This window comes from Mesoplodon bidens, assembly GCF_964165515.1.
Source record: "Mesoplodon bidens genome assembly, chromosome: 20".
NCBI classification, from domain to species: domain Eukaryota; kingdom Metazoa; phylum Chordata; class Mammalia; order Artiodactyla; family Ziphiidae; genus Mesoplodon; species Mesoplodon bidens.
The window spans coordinates 11,430,388-11,446,125 of record NC_138181.1 but is presented as its reverse complement, the minus strand read 5'-3'; the positions used below and the strand labels follow the sequence as shown (position 1 = coordinate 11,446,125).

The 15,738-nt window shown below is 39.3% G+C and overlaps 1 protein-coding gene across 1 annotated transcript in view; it reads left to right on the top strand.

Moving 5' to 3' along the window:
• ADAM9 (ADAM metallopeptidase domain 9) overlaps window positions 1–15,738 on the top strand; it is a 105,293-nt gene that overhangs the window by 6,607 nt on the left and 82,948 nt on the right. Inside the window, exons 2-3 of the mRNA XM_081220689.1 lie at window positions 3,692–3,789; window positions 6,351–6,409. Coding sequence (XP_081076815.1) covers window positions 3,692–3,789; window positions 6,351–6,409 — 157 coding nt within the window. The remainder of the gene's footprint in view (window positions 1–3,691; window positions 3,790–6,350; window positions 6,410–15,738) is intronic.

Here is a 15,738-nt window from a genome sequence, read left to right as displayed (position 1 = left end):
TTATTGGACTTTCATTCTTCTCTAACAATCTTGGTAAAAGATCCATAGCTTCAGTCCTGGCCTGAAACTAGCTATGTGACCTTATAAAGTCACTTAACATGTTTCAAAATGAGAGCTCTTTAAATATGTGTCTGCTCATTTGTAGTTGTCTTTTCTGAGGCATTTCTTTTTCTCTGTGATGTTTGCTTCTGAGTTGTGATGAAAAGATTTCAGTTTAGTTGCATATTGTTTAGCTTCTAGTATAACAGTTGCCTGAGCCTATTAACATTTTTATCCCTGCCTGTAAGGATTTACTTAAGAAATCTTTTATTCTGAAATAATTATAGAACCATAGGAAGTTGCATATAAATGCACAGGATGATTGACTTTTTTTTTTTTATCACACAGAGCTTCTTCTCTGTAACTCACTGAAAGCATTTATTCCTGCCATCTGTTCCTGCCATTACTTCTAGAGTGACTGTCTTAGTAGTTGAACAAATTACCATGATCTAAAAGAAAAATATTAAGGATAATATTGAAATTTGTGTTTTTAGGAATTTGAGAAAAACTGAAGGTCCTTGAAAGGTTTATTCTGGGTGAGGAGATAGTCCTGTACCTCAGTTAATTTAGGATGAAGGATATTTCTACTTAGTGATTTGAAGCCTGCTTCTATCAAGGCCATGGATTTCTTTTGACATGGCTCCCATTTGGCAACTCCAAATATCTGAAGGATATTTTATCATAGTATGTCATAAGTATGCCTTAGATCAACCAGCCCCTGGTTGCTTTTGTGAGTATTGGAGTCTATTTCTGGTATTTTTATGTAATGACGTGAAGCCCCATTTAGATGGTATGTTATGCCTAATTATTAAGATTTAAGGGGTTGACGGGTAAAGAGTTTGCAGAGTGTTAGTACGACATGTTGTACTGAATGAGATATAATTTATATTTTCCTGTTTACATTGTATCTTTAAAAATTCCAAACTAGACAAGGTTATAGACATTTTTATGTACAGTGTTAGCTTGTGGAAGGTTAGGTGAAGATGCTTCATTTTAATCTGCATTTGAGAAATCTGAGAGGCATAAGGCAATTAAGGAGTGAATGAACATAAGAGTTTGGATCCAAAGGAGAGGAGAGAGCGGGAGTGAGAAGGTATCATAGTCTGGATGCGAGGTTAATGAGGCTGATGGGAAGACAGGCGGTGTTGAGATAGTAGATAATCAGTACTTTAAATAGTTTGTGCTTTTCTTTTTTAATTGAAGAAACACTCCTTTCCCCCCCTTTTAATTTCAGTGGTAATTTGGGGTTTCAAAATACTCATTATAAAAACAAATTCAAACAATACGGACATGCATGAGTACAGGAAATAAAGTCTGAGTCCTTATCTCATTACTCTCTGGTTCTATACCATCGTGGTAGCTGCTTTAAACAAGTTTGATACATTTACTTATGATACTTACATGTTTGTTTATGACACATCTTATAGTCTCCTATATATGATATATGTTGTAATTGTAATGTTTCCTAGATACTATAAATAATACAGAGCTTATAAAGTGAAAAGTCTCTCCTCCCATCCCACTCCCTACAGATAACTACTTAAAAAATACTTATTTTACTATCGAAAATTTTAAACATACAAAACAGTAGAGAGAAGAGTAATGAGCTCCTCTGTACCCATTACCCAGTTTTAATATAGTTTCATATGTATCTCATCCCTCAAACGTACACAGGATTATTTTGATGCGAATCCTGGATGTCATATCATGTTGCCCTTGAATATTCAGAATGAATCTCTATGACATAAGGACTTTTAAAGAAAACATTACCCACAATATGCTTATTACACTTTAAAAAATTAATACTAATTCCTCAAGATCATCACATATCTATACAGTGTTAACATTTCCCTAGTTGTCTCAGAATTTTTTTTTCTGTTGATTTATTTTAATTAGGATCCAGATAGGTCCAGATATTGCATTTGGTTATATGGCTCTTTTAATTTATAGTGGTCCCCTCTTCCTCCCTTTCATGGCATTTATTTGTTCAAGAAATTCTACTGAATGTATTTATTTCCTGAATTGATCCCCACTGAGTAGAAGCTGTGAATCTGTCCTTCCCTCAGTGTTTCTGTTTGTGTATGCCATTCTCAAGCCTCCTCATAACAAATGTGGTTTTGGTATATGGAGATATATAGAGATAGAGGTTTTTCATCCGTGGTCCTTAGATGGTGACCATCTACTCGTCAAGTTCTCTGAACAAACTGACATGCCGTCATTGGCAGTTATGCTGGAGGAAGAGATATGCTGGATGTACTGAGAGACTGTATCAGATGCCAGCATGGGGTGTGCCTTCCTAAGGGATTTGAATGGGCCATTTTAATTATACCCAAATTTTGCTTAAGTGATGACTTTACTTTTTTTCTAGTTATCTTATTTTTAAAATAATATCTGATTATTTAATACCTTTGATAATTTCAAAAATACAAAATTGAAACCTAACAATAAAACTTTGTATTTATACATAAATCCTGCTTGACTGCTTCAGTGCAATGAACCAAAATGGCTTTCTGCTCATTGTTTTATTTACTTATTTATTTTCATTTTAATTTTTTTAGGTAGATTTACTTATTTTTTTTCATTGGAGTATAGTTAATTTACAATATTGTATTGGTTTCAAGTGTACAGCAAAGTGATTCAGTTTTTTATATATATATATATTTTTCAGATTATTTTCCATTATAGATTATTATAAGATATTGAATATAGTTCCCTGTGCTATATGGTAGGTCCTTGTTTTTTTTTAAAAATTTTATTGGATTATAGTTGATCTGCAATGTTGTGTTAGTTTCAGGTGTACAGCAAAGTGATTCAGTTATACATATACATATATTCATTCTTTTTCAGGTTCCTTTCAGTAGGTCCCTGTTTATCTGTTTTACATATAGTGGTGTGTATCTGTGAATCCCACACTCCTAGTTTATCCCTCTCCCCTCTCAAGTGATGAGTTTAGAACCCAGGCCCCACTCAGATGTGACTCCACTGTGTGGTGAGCTGTACAGGATTGGAATTGGGAGGAAGTCTTGCATGATGATTCTGAGTACTTCATTTTTAATACATTTTATTTATTCAACTTTTTAGGACAGATTAGTGGCAGTAATTTCATTGGAGATAATTGCTACATTGTTAGGTATGTATTTATTAGAGTTAATCCATCAGGCATTAAAAGTAACTTTTCCCTCTTATTGTCCTTGGCCGTTTCGTAAGTATCCCCGTACCATCTCGGGATATCATTCATGTTGGGTGAGGGTGGGAAAAGAGACAGGAGTAAACTGTGCCAGGTTCTAGATGCCTTCCCTCCACTTCCCCACCGGAGCAGTTTTTTCCTTGTGTTTATGCCTTAGGATTTCTTTTAAGACAAGGGATTAGGGTTTATAGCTAAAAATTGTTTGAAAATGATTGCTGTGTATATACTGTTTGGATAAAGGCTGACATCCTTTTTTAAGAAATACATTTCTTCCCCCTCATACTTATCTAGTATATTGCTATTTTCCTATAAAACTTTGTATAAAATTATATATATTTTAGTGTGAGAACATCAGATGATTTTTCCATGAATTGAACATTCAGCTTTTGATTTCCATTGTATTTTAGGACATGTAGTTTTTCAGGTTCAGTTGTTATATAATGTTTGTTATTCCCTTTTCTGTAGGCTTTCAACAGACCTCCCATCTCTCTTCTTATGAAATAATAACTCCTTGGAGATTAACTAGAGAAAGAAGAGAAGCCCCTAGGCCCTACTCAGAGCAGGTAAGTTATCTCTTAAAAAATATATATGTATTTAAATTTCACTTTTTTTAAGACAAGGGTGTTATTTTCAGGAGTGATTGGTTCAGTGAGTAATGTCAGCCAGTGATTATGGCACTGGTGTCCATTGGACATTATTCTAGTAAAGTGACATACTGATCCTTAGTAGCTTTTTTGTTTTTAAAGACAAAATAATCAACTTGAAACATAAGAAGATGAAATAGTCAGTTAAGTAAAATTCTATGACCAGGGTAGAATGCTGGTTACATAGATTTCTGACCCTTACCTGACGGGTGATGGTTACAGTGGTCTTGTTATAAGAATAAGAATTCACCTCTCTCTCAGTGTGTGATAGGTAGAGTACTACATGCTGTATCTTTACTGACACTGGAGAATAGTAGTGTATTATATGCATGTATTTCATATCTGGGAATGTTTGCTCAAAAGTGAGTTTTATCTCCACATCAGAAGAAACATAATATGCTAACAGGGTAACCAGTGCACAAAAATTAATTTTTATACTATTTTTCTCTTACTGTAAAGCTCAGAAATAATATATTTGGATATCAACTGACTTTGCAAACCCTTCAACTTTATAGAAGTATAATTTAACTTTATTATAGTTTAACGTAACAGGTGATGAAGGATAGAGAGTTTAGCTTATTACCTCTGAATTGCCAATATATTTCTAATGATAAGGCAGCTTGTCCATTGTTTAGGGTCCAGGCATAGTGAAGAGAACACTGGAGTTAGCATCAGGAGCTTTTAGCTTTAGCCCTCCCTCTGGGTGCTACCGCGAATTGGGTGGATCATTCGTCTTCATTTACTTCTTTATAAGTAAGGAATCAATGACTCTAAGATCTCCTTCCAGTGGAACAGTTTATAATTTTTCCTTGTTTTGTTTTGAACTGGACATTCTACTCTTTGATTTTTGTTTTGCCTTTAGAGTAGAATTAATTTGCGTTTTCATTGTTATTTTCCCCCTTTTCTTCACTTAGCAGCGCAGGGACGATGTTTTCCACTTTATCGTGTCTCTGATGACCTTTATCATCCCTGCACACATAGATACTTGGGATTGTAGTAAATGTCCTGCATGCACCCTGATAAATATTTGGGGAAGACGTGGAAGCACTGTTTAAGCCCTGGGGATATGGCAGTGAACAAAACAAACTCCATGCCCCTGTGGAGCTTCCATTCTCGTGGGAGGAGAGGAGGAGACAAATAAGCAATATAGATTGATAATAGAGATTACTTAAGATGGTAAGAAGTGCTATGGGGAAAGTTAAAGCAGGGAGGGGGTTGGGAATGTTGGAATTGGGGGTGGGGGCGAGGGGGTAGGAAGGTTTGTGTTTTTTAATAGGACAGCCCGGGAAGACCTTACTAAGGAGGTAACCCTGGAGCAAAGCAAAGGCCAGAAGGAAGAGAATGAGCAACCCAGGCAGCTGTTTGGGGGAGGAATGTAATATCACAAAACAGTTCTCAGATTCTCAGAGTTCTTCTCAGAGGAGATGACAGTGAGGTTTTTACGTCCTGTGTTTGTCCAAGAGCAGAAAGGATAGAAAGGCACACGCCGAAACTGTGGCGTTGGAAGGAGCTTGGGATTTTTGATGCCCCAGTGGAGAAGGAGGTAGATGGCAGTGTCCTGAGGTCCCCACACAGGATGTGGAAACAGAACCCCAGGACCTGGATCTCGGTCTCGGCCTTCGAAGTCAGATGTTGAAGTGCCCTAGGAGAGGAGATCTTGCTGTTTCTTGGCAAAACGTTCACTTAGAGTCCAGAAACAGTAGGGAGAATAAGAGGACACTCCTGATACTATTATTATTTGTTGAGTCCCTCCATGACTGTCTTTTTCATTAGAATTATGGCAAAGTTGAATCCCCTGGTTCTAGAGATCACATTAAGTGCTTCTTGCTAATGAAACAGTGAGTCACTGGGCAAGTTATTTTAGCGTTTGAGGTAGAGAAGAGAATCCCACAAGCTGAGGATGTGTAAGTATAAGTTGCCTCATCATACTGTTATTTAATGTACCACTAATTAAGAAAGGAACAGACTGCTACCAGTTAGACTGCTCTGCCTTTGTACGATGTATCCGGATTTCAAAGATGTTCACGTGAGGGGGGAAAGTCTGTTTAGAAGCGATGAAATGTGTTGAGCCATGTGAAGATATAAAATCGTAAAAGGCTATTAATTTCGTCTAACCAGAACGAGGGAATATCTTTTGAAACTAAGAGGTTCATTTCATTTAAAACGAAAGGAAGAACTACTTTATACTATAGGTAATACAGGGATCGACTTAGTAAAAATAATCCCTTAAGTTATAGCTCAATTATAAATGAATTTAAGAAGAGTTTAGATAAACATGCAGGTCGTTTTCCACAGGAGTTTATTAAAGGAAGGTAGGGATGATCAGAGTATATTTTTATTATTTACGAGTATATTTAAGGTTCTTTCATAAAATAGTTCTAGTCAGTACCAAGTTATTTTCATTCAGGATGGCATTTCTGTTGTTGAAAAGTTATTTAGAAGATAGTGTTTTATTGTTCTTTTCTCCTTTGTGCATTTAGGTATCTTATGTCATTCAAGCTGAAGGAAAAGAGCATATTATTCACTTGGAAAGGAATAAGTAAGAAATTTAATTTACTTTGGCTTTTCAGTAATTTTTTTTTCAGTGCTATATGGGTATCTTTTCTAGTTAGATATTGCTTAGTAGATTGATAAAAAGGTGAGAATAATAAGGTTAGGTGTATGGAAAAAGCCATACTATTTTGCATTTCCATTGACATTAGAGCAAAGGAAAATAAATCTAAATTAAAGGAAGAGAAAGTTGTGTTTAAGAAAACTTTAAAATCATGATCGGCCCAAGAAACAGCTGAGCAGGGGGTAAAGAAGTCTTTAGTAGTTTTATCAGTCTGCTAGAGCTGCCAGAGCAAAGTACTACAGATGTAAACAACAGACATGTATTTTCTCACAGGACTGGAAGTCCAAGATCAAGGTGCCAGCAGGGTTAGTGTCTGGTGAGGGCTCTCTTCTTGGGTTGCAGACGGCCACCTTCTGGCCAGTGCTCACATGACCTCTCCTTGGCCTGTGTGCACAGGAAGGGGGGTAGATGGATGAGCGAGCTCTCTGGCTTCTCTTCTGGTGAGGACGCTAATCCTGTTGGCTCAGGGCTCCGCCTTATGACCTCATTTAACCATAACTTCTTTAGGTGGCCACATCTCCAAATATAGCCACTCTGGGGGTTAGGGCTTCAACATAAGGATTTGGGGAGGGGGACAAAACATTCAGTCCACAGCAGTGGTCTCTCACCCCCCTTTTTAATCTCTTCTCCTCATTTTGTCATGTTTTCACCTGATCCCACCTCAGAAAGGCTAGTGATATATACACATGTGCGATGTATGGTCTGCATTCCTTTGCTTTTTTTTCCTTTTCTTTTTCTTTTTGTAACATCTTTGTTGGAGTATAATTGCTTTACAATGTTGTGTTAGTTTCTGCTGTATAACAAAGTGAATCAGCTATATGTATACATATATCCCCTTAACCCCTCCCCCTTGCGTGTCCCTCCCACCATCCCTATCCCACCCCTCTAGGTGGTCACAAAGCACTGAGCTGAACTTCCTGTGCTAAGCAGCTGCTTCCCACTAGCTATCTGTTTTACATTTGGTTTTACATTTGGTAGTATATATAAGTCCATGCCACTCTCACACTTTGTCCCAGCTTACCCTTCCCACACCCCGTGTCCTCAAGTCCATTCTCTACGTCTGTGTCTTTATTCCTGTCCTGCCCCTAGGTTCATCAGAACCATTTTTTTTTAGATTCCATATATATACGTATTAGCATACAGTATTTGTTTTTCGCTTTCTGACTTAACTTCACTCTGTATGATAGAGTCCATCCACCTCACTACAAATAACTCAGTTTCGTTTCTTTTTACGGCTGAGTAATATTCCATTGTATATATGTGCCACATCTTTATCCATTCATCTGTCGATGGATGCTTAGGTTGCTTCCATGTCCTGGCTATTGTAAATAGAGCTGCAATGAACATTGTGGTACATGACTCTTTTTGAATTATGGATTTCTCAGGGTATATGCCCAGTAGTGAGATTGCTGGGTCGAATGGTAGTTCTATTTTTAGTTTTTTTTAAGGAACTTCCATACTGTTCTCCATAGTGGCTCTATCAATTTACATTCTCACCAACAGTGCAAGAGGGTTCCCTTTTCTCCACACCCTCTCCAGCATTTATTGTTTGTAGATTTTTTGATGATGGCCATTCTGACCGGTGTGAGTTGATACCTCATTGTAGTTTTGATTTGCATTTCTCTAATGATTAGTGATGTTGAGCATCCTTTCATGTGTTTGTTGGCAGTCTGTATATCTTCTTTGGAGAAATGTCTATTTAGGTCTTCTGCCCATTTTTGGATTGGGTTGTTTGTTTTTTTGTTATTGAGCTGCTTATAAATTTTGGAGATTAATCCTTTGTCAGTTGCTTCATTTGCAAATATTTTCTCCCATTCTGAGGGTTGTCTTTTTGTCTTGTTTATGGTTTCCTTTGCTGTGCAAAAGCTTTTAAGTTTCATTAGGTCCCATGTGTTTATTTTTGTCTTTATTTCCATTTCTCTAGGAGGTGGGTCAAAAAGGATCTTGCTGTGATTTATGTCATAGAGTGTTCTGCCTATGTTTTCCTCTAAGAGTTTAGTAGTGTCTGGCCTTACATTTAGAGCTTTAATCCATTTGAGTTTATTTTTGTGTATGGTGTTAGGAAGTGTTCTAATTTCATTCTTTTACATGTAGCTGTCCAGTTTTCCCAGCACCACTTATTGAAGAGGCTGTCTTCTCTCCATTGTATATTTTTGCCTCCTTTACCAAAAATAAGGTGACCATATGGGTGTGGGTTTATCTCTGGGCTTTGTTTCCTGTTCCATTGATCTATATTTCTGTTTTTGTGCCAGTACCATACTGTCTTGAATACTGTAGCTTTTCAGTATAGTCCAAAGTCAGGGAGCCTGATTCCTCCAGCTCTGTTTTTGTTTCTCAAGATTGCTTTGCTATTCGGGGTCTTCTGTGTTTCCATACAAATTGTGAAATTTTTAGTTCTAGTTCTGTGAAAAAATGCCATTGGTAGTTTGATGGGGATTGCATTGAATCTGTAGATTGGTTTGGGTAGTATAGTCATTTTCACAATGTTGATTCTTACAATCCAAGAACATGGTATATCTCTCCATCTGTTGGTATCATCTTTAATTTCTTTCATCAGTGTCTTATAGTTTTCTGCATAGAGGTCTTTTGTCTCCTTAGGTAGGTTTATTCCTAGGTATTTTATTCTTTTTGTTGCAATGGTAAATGGGAGTGTTTCCTTAATTTCTCTTTCAGATTTTTCATCATTAGTGTGTAGGAATGCAGGAGATTTCTGTGCATTAATTTTATATCCTGCTACTTTACCAAATTCATAGATTAACTCTAGTAGTTTTCTGGTAGCATCTTTAGGATTCTCTATGTATAGTATCACGTCATCTGCAAACAGTGATAACTTTACTTCTTCTTTTCCAATTTGGATTCCTTTTATTTCTTTTTCGTCTCTGATTGCTTTGGCTAAAACTTCCAAAACTGTGTTGAATAATGGTGGTGAGAGTGGACAACCTTGTCTTGTCCCTGTTCTTAGTGGAAATGGTTTCAGGTTTTCACCATTGAGAATGACGTTGGCTGTGGGTTTGTCATATATGGCCTTTATTATGTTGAGGTAACTTCCCTCTATGCCTACCTTCTGGAGGGTTTTTATCATAAATGGGTGTTCAATTCTGTCGAAAGCTTTTTCTGCATCTATTGAGATGATCATATGGTTTGACTCCTTCAATTTGTTAATATGGTGTATCACATTGATTGATTTGCGTATATTGAAGTATCCTTGCATTCCTGGGATAAACCCCACTTGATCATGGTGTATGATCCTTTTAATGTTCTGTTGGATTCTGTTTGTTAGTATTTTGTTGAGGATTTTTGCATCTATGTTCCTCAGTGATATTGGCCTGTAGTTTTCTTTGTGACGTCTTTGTCTGGTTTTGGTATCAGGGTGATGGTGGCCTTGTAGAATGAGTTGGGGAGTGTTCCTCCCTCTGCTATATTTTGGAAGAGTTTGAGAAGGATAGGTGTTAGCTCTTCTCTAAATGTTTGATAGAATTTGCCTGTGAAGCCATCTGGTCCTGGGCTTTTAGTTTGTTGGAAAATTTCTAATCACACTTTCAATTTCAGTGCTTGTGATTGTTCTGTTTATATTTTCTATTTCTTCCTGGTTCAGTCTCAGAAGTTTGTGCTTTTCTAAGAATTTGTCCATTTCTTCCAGGTAGTCCACTTTATTGGCATATAGTTGCTTGTAGTAATCTCTCAACATTCTTTGTATTTCTGCAGTGTCTGTTGTTACTTTTCCTTTTTTATTTCTAATTCTATTGATTTGAGTCTTCTCCCTTTTTTTCTTGGTGAGTGTGTCTAGTGATTTATCAATTTTGTTTATCTTCTCAAAGAACCAGCTTTGAGTTTTATTGATCTTTGCTATCATTTCCTTCATTTCTTTTTCATTTATTTCTCATCTGATTTTTATGATTTCTTTCCTTCTGCTAACTTAGGGATTTTTTTGTTCTTCTTTCTCTAATTGTTTTAGGTGTAAGGTTAGGTTGTTTATTTGACATTTTTCTTGTTTCTTGAGGTAGGATTGTATTGCTATAAACTTCCCTCTTGCTTTTGCTACATCCCATAGGTTTTGGGTCGTAGTGTTTTCATTGTCATTTGTGTCTAGGTATTTGTTGATTTCCTCAGTGATCTCTTGGTTATTTAGTAGTGTATTGTTTAACCTCCATGTGTTTGTATTTTTTTACAGATTTTTTCCTGTAATTGATATCTAGTCTCATAGCACTGTGGTTGCAAAAGATACTTGATACGATTTCAATTTTCTTAAATTTACCAAGGGTTGATTTGTGACCCAAGGTATGATTTATCCTGGAGAATGTTCCATGAGCACTTGAGAAGAAAGTGTATTCTGTTTTTTATGGATGGAATGTCCTATAAATATCAAGTCCATCTTGTTTAATGTGTCATTTAAAGTTTGTGTTTCCTTAATTTATTTTCATTTTGGATAATCTGTCCATTGGTGAAAGTGGGGTGTTAAAGTCCCCTACTATTACTGTGTTACTGTTGATTTCCCCTTTTATGGCCGTTAGCATTTGCCTTATATATTGAGGTGCTTCTATGCTGGGTGCATAAATATTGACAATTGTTATATCTTCTTCTTGGATTGATCCCTTGATCATTATGTAGTGTCCTTCTTTGTCTCTTGTAATAGTCTTTATTTTAAAGTCTATTTTGTCTGATATGAGAATTGCTATTCCAGCTTTCTTCTCATGTCCATTTGCCTGGAATATCTTTTTCCATCCCCTCACTTTCAGTCTGTATGTGTCCCTAGGTCTGAAGTGGGTCTCTTGTAAACAGCATATGTACAGGTCTTGTTTTTGTATCCATTAAGCCAGTGTATGTCTTTTGGTTGGAGCATTTAATCCATTTACATTTAAGGTAATTATCAATATGTATGTTCCTATTATCATTTTCTTAATTGTTTTGGGTTTGTTTTGATAGGTCTTTTCCTTCTCTTGTGTTTCCTGCCTAGAGAAGTTCCTTTAGCATTTGTTGTAAAGTTGCTTTGGTGGTGCTGAATACTCTTAGTTTTTGCTTGTCTGTAAAGGTTTTAATTTGTCCGTCGAATCTGAATGAGATCCTTGCTGCGTAGAGCAATCTTGGTTGTAGGTTTTTCCCTTTCATCACTTTAAGTATGTCCTGCCCCTCCCTTCTGGCTTGCAGAGTTTCTGCTAAAGATCAGCTGTTAACCTTATGGGAATTCCCTTGTATGTTATTTGTTGCTTTTCCCTTGCTGCTTTTAATATTTTTTCTTTGTATTTAATTTTTGTTAGTGTGATTAATATGTGTCTTGGCGTTTTTCTCCTTGGGTTTATCCTGTATGGGACTCTCTGTGCTTCCTGGACTTGATTGCCTATTTCCTTTCCCATGTTAGGGAAGTTTTCAACTATAATCTCTTCAAATATTTTCTCAGTCCCTTTCTTTTTCTCTTTTTCTTCTGGGACCCCTATAATTCAAATGTTGGTGCCTTTAATGTCGTCTCAGATGTCTCTGAGACTGTCCTCAATTCTTTTCATTCTTTTTTCTTTATTCTGCTCTGTGGCAGTTATTTCCTTGTAGGAAATAACTATTGATTCCTTGTAGAGAATTTTAAATTTCATTTATTGTGTTGCTCATCATTGTTTGTTTGCTCTTTAGTTCTTCTAAGTCCTTGTTAAACGTTTCTTGTATTTTCTCCATTCTAGTTCCAAGATTTTGGATCATCTTTACTATCATTACTCTGAATTCTTTTTCAGGTAGACTGCCTATTTCCTCTTCATTTGTTTGATCTGGTGGGGTATTAGCTTGCTTCTCCTTCTGCTGCTCAGTTCTCTGTCTTCTCATGTTGTTTAACTTACTGTGTTTGGGGTCTCCTTTTTTCAGGTTCCAGGCTCATAGTTCCTCTTGCTTTTGTTTCCTGCCCCCCGTGGGTGAGGTTGGTTCAGTGGGTTGTGTAGGCTTCCTGGTGGAGGGGACTGGTGCCTGTGTTCTGGTGGATGAGGCTGGATCTTGTCTTTCTGGTGGGCAGCAGCTCGTCTGGTGGTGTGTTTTGGGGTGTCTGTGAACTTAGTAGGAGTTTAGGCAGCCTCTCTGCTAATGGGTGGGGTTGTGTTCCTGTCTTGCTAGTTGTTTGGCATGGGGCGTGCAGCACTGGAGTTTACTGGCTGTTGGGTGGAGCTGGGTCATAGCATTGAGATGGAGATTTCTGCAAGAGCTTTTGCCGTTTGATATTATGTGGGGCTGGGAGGTCTCTTGTGGTCCAGTGTCCTGAATTTGGCTCTCCCACCCAGAGGCTCAGGCCTGACATCAGGCTGGAGCATCAAGACCCTGTCAGCCACACGGCTCAGAAGGAAAGGGAGAAAAAAATAAAAATTAAAAAAAAATTTTTTTTTAATGATTATAAAAAATAATAATAGTTTAAAAAAAAAAGAGCAACCAAGCGAATAAACAAATTCACCAGTGATAACAAATGCTAAACACTAAGCTAAGATAAACATAAAAATTGGAAACAAATCAGTTGCAGACAGCAAACCCCAAGTCTACAGTTGCTCCCAAAGTCCACTGCCACAATTTTGGGATGATCGTTGTCTATTCAGGTATTCCACAGATGCAGGGTATATCAAGTTGATTGTGGGGATTTAATCTGATGTTCCTGAGGCTGCACAAAGAAATTTCCCTTTCTCTTCTTTGTTCACACAGCTCATGGGTTCAGCTTTGGTTTTGGCCCCACCTCTGTGTGTAGGTTGCCCCCAGGCATCTGTTCCCACCCAGACAGGAGGGGGTTAAAGCAGTGGCTGTTTAGGGGGCTCTTGCTCATTCAGGCCGGGGGGTGGGAGGGGTACAGTAGTTATAATTGGAATGCGGGGCGAGCCTGCGGTGGCAGAGGCCAACGTGACGTTGCAACAGCCTGGGGCATGCCGTGTGTTCTCCTGGGGAAGTTGTCCCTGGATCACGGGACCCTGGCAGTGGCGGGCTGCACAGGCTCCTTGGGGGTGTGTGTAGAGTGACCTGTGCTTGCACACAGGCTTCTTGGTGGCTGCAGCAGCAGCATTAGCGTTTCACGCCCGTCTCTGGGGTCCAAGCTGATAGCCGCGGCTCGCGTCCGTCTCTGGAGCTCGTTTAGGCAGTGCTCTGAATCCCCTCTCCTTGCGCACCCTGAAACAATGGTCTCTTGCCTCTTCGGCAGCTCCAGACTTTTTCCCTGGACTCCCTCCCTGCTAGCTGTGACACACTATCCCCCTTCAGGCTGTGTTCACTCAGCCAACCCCAGTCCTCCCCCTGGGATCTGACCTCTGAAGCCTGAGCCTCAGCTCCCAGCCCCCACCTGCCCCGGCAGGCGAGCAGACAAGCCTCTTGGGCTGGTGAGTGCTGGTTGGCACCGATCCTCTGTGCGTGAATCTCTCCGCTTTGCCCTCTGCACGTGTGTTGCTGCGTTCTCCTCCATAGCTCTGAAGCTTCATCTCCACCAGTGAAGAGGCTTCCTAGTGTGTGGAAACTTTTCCTCCTTCACAGCTCCCTCCCAGAGGTGCAGGTCCCGTCCCTATTCTTTTGTCTCTGGTTTTTCTTTTTTCTTTTGCCCTACCCAGGTATGTGGGGAGTTTTTTGCCTTTTGGGAAGTCTGAGGTCTTCTGCCAGCGTTCAGTACATGTTCTGTAGGAGCTGTTCCACATGTAGACGTATTTCTGATGTATTTGTGGGGAGGAAGGTGATCTCCACGTTTTAATCCTCCACCATTTTGAAGGTCCCCCCTATGCTTCTTGAATTAGTGGGCAAATGTACTTTTCCAGGCATTTGTTAAGAGGGGCCAGGTCTTTGAATGTCTTTGAAAGGCAGTCATCAAAGCTAATGATCACTAGTGAAAAAGAGTTAGGGTAGATAGCCTGTTATTATGGCTATCAATGAAGGGGGGACTCTCTTTGAGTGAGTGCTTATTTTTTTCCTCCCAGGGCTTCTACAATGGCAGTCTTAACCTTTTTTGGTCATGAATCCCTTGCTGAAACATATGAAGCCTCCTTGCAGAGGGATGGACGTCATTAGTTCTGTTGGGTTATTTGGCAGGGACTGGGGGTTGTGGGGCAGAAGATAGCACACCTCTTCTCTGCCTGTGCTCAACAACTTTAAGCATAAACCAAAAGGATGAGTTAGATAGGAGGTCAAAATACCACTTTTATTATTGATGAGGGCTGGGTTAGAGGATTTACCATAGAATGAGAGCCTGATGGACCTGCCAGTCCTGACCCTGGATTAGGCAGATTCAGCCACTCATGTCAGCCTGCACGGTGGCAGGCCTGCTCCTGGAGGAGCGTGGCGAAATCTGTGTTCCCACTGGCAGGCAGTGACTTCCAAGGAAGAGGAAGGGCAGAGCAAAGCCAAGTACCATCTCCAGTTTATTCTTTTTAAATTCACCACCAGAGGGAGCAAAGAGTGTGTATGTGTTGGGGAGAGAGGGGAGAGACAGGGCGGTGAGTGAACAGGGTTGGGTAATGGAAAGCGCTCAAAACTCCACGGGCTACTCTGAAGCTCACTCAAGGAGACTTCCATAAAGGTAAAGGGTACAGGACATCAGGACAAAGAAAGCAGAGGAGATCATCAAGGGGTTGGAACACTTCCAGACAGAGCCCCCCAGGGTCCTTTCTCAGTTGCACAGATGTGCTTTGTCTTCAGATTACAAACCACTGAGATATGACTGAAGCATCATCTTTTCAGGGTAGCCCTTTTCACACGTTTACCGAGGGGGTCTTTTATACTATATTGGTCACATGGCTAAAGTCAGGCTGTGTAACTGATAAAACTGTACGTAAACCATCGATCTCTCCATCTCTTAAACAGTCTAGACAGTCTGAGCCTGGAGTTTAGAACGTTAAGGGCTACATCATAAACCACTAGCTGGCACCCTGCATCCCTGACCTGTCCGTAAGCCTTGGAGATAAGTATACTGCTGCTCCATTGCTGCTGCAAATGACACAGGTCCTTTGCTTGACCAGACTTTGGTCAGGCTACTGAACTTTCTCCTGGGTCCATGTCTACACTTCCTTGGAAAATCCAGTTTTAGCAAGAACCCTGCTAAGTGAGTTTAGCAAGAACCCCCTACCCTCAACATCTGATGAAATTCCTCATCTTCCACCATCTCCCTGAGTGATGTCTGATCACCGTGGCGTCTTCAGTAAGAATCTGTTAGTCGGTTTAGCCAGAGCTTCCTTCACTGCAGTGTTTCATCTTAGTAATTTTCCATCCACTGACCCCCACCCTGCTCATTGGGTACAAATTCCCACCTGCCCATGCTGTGCTTGGAG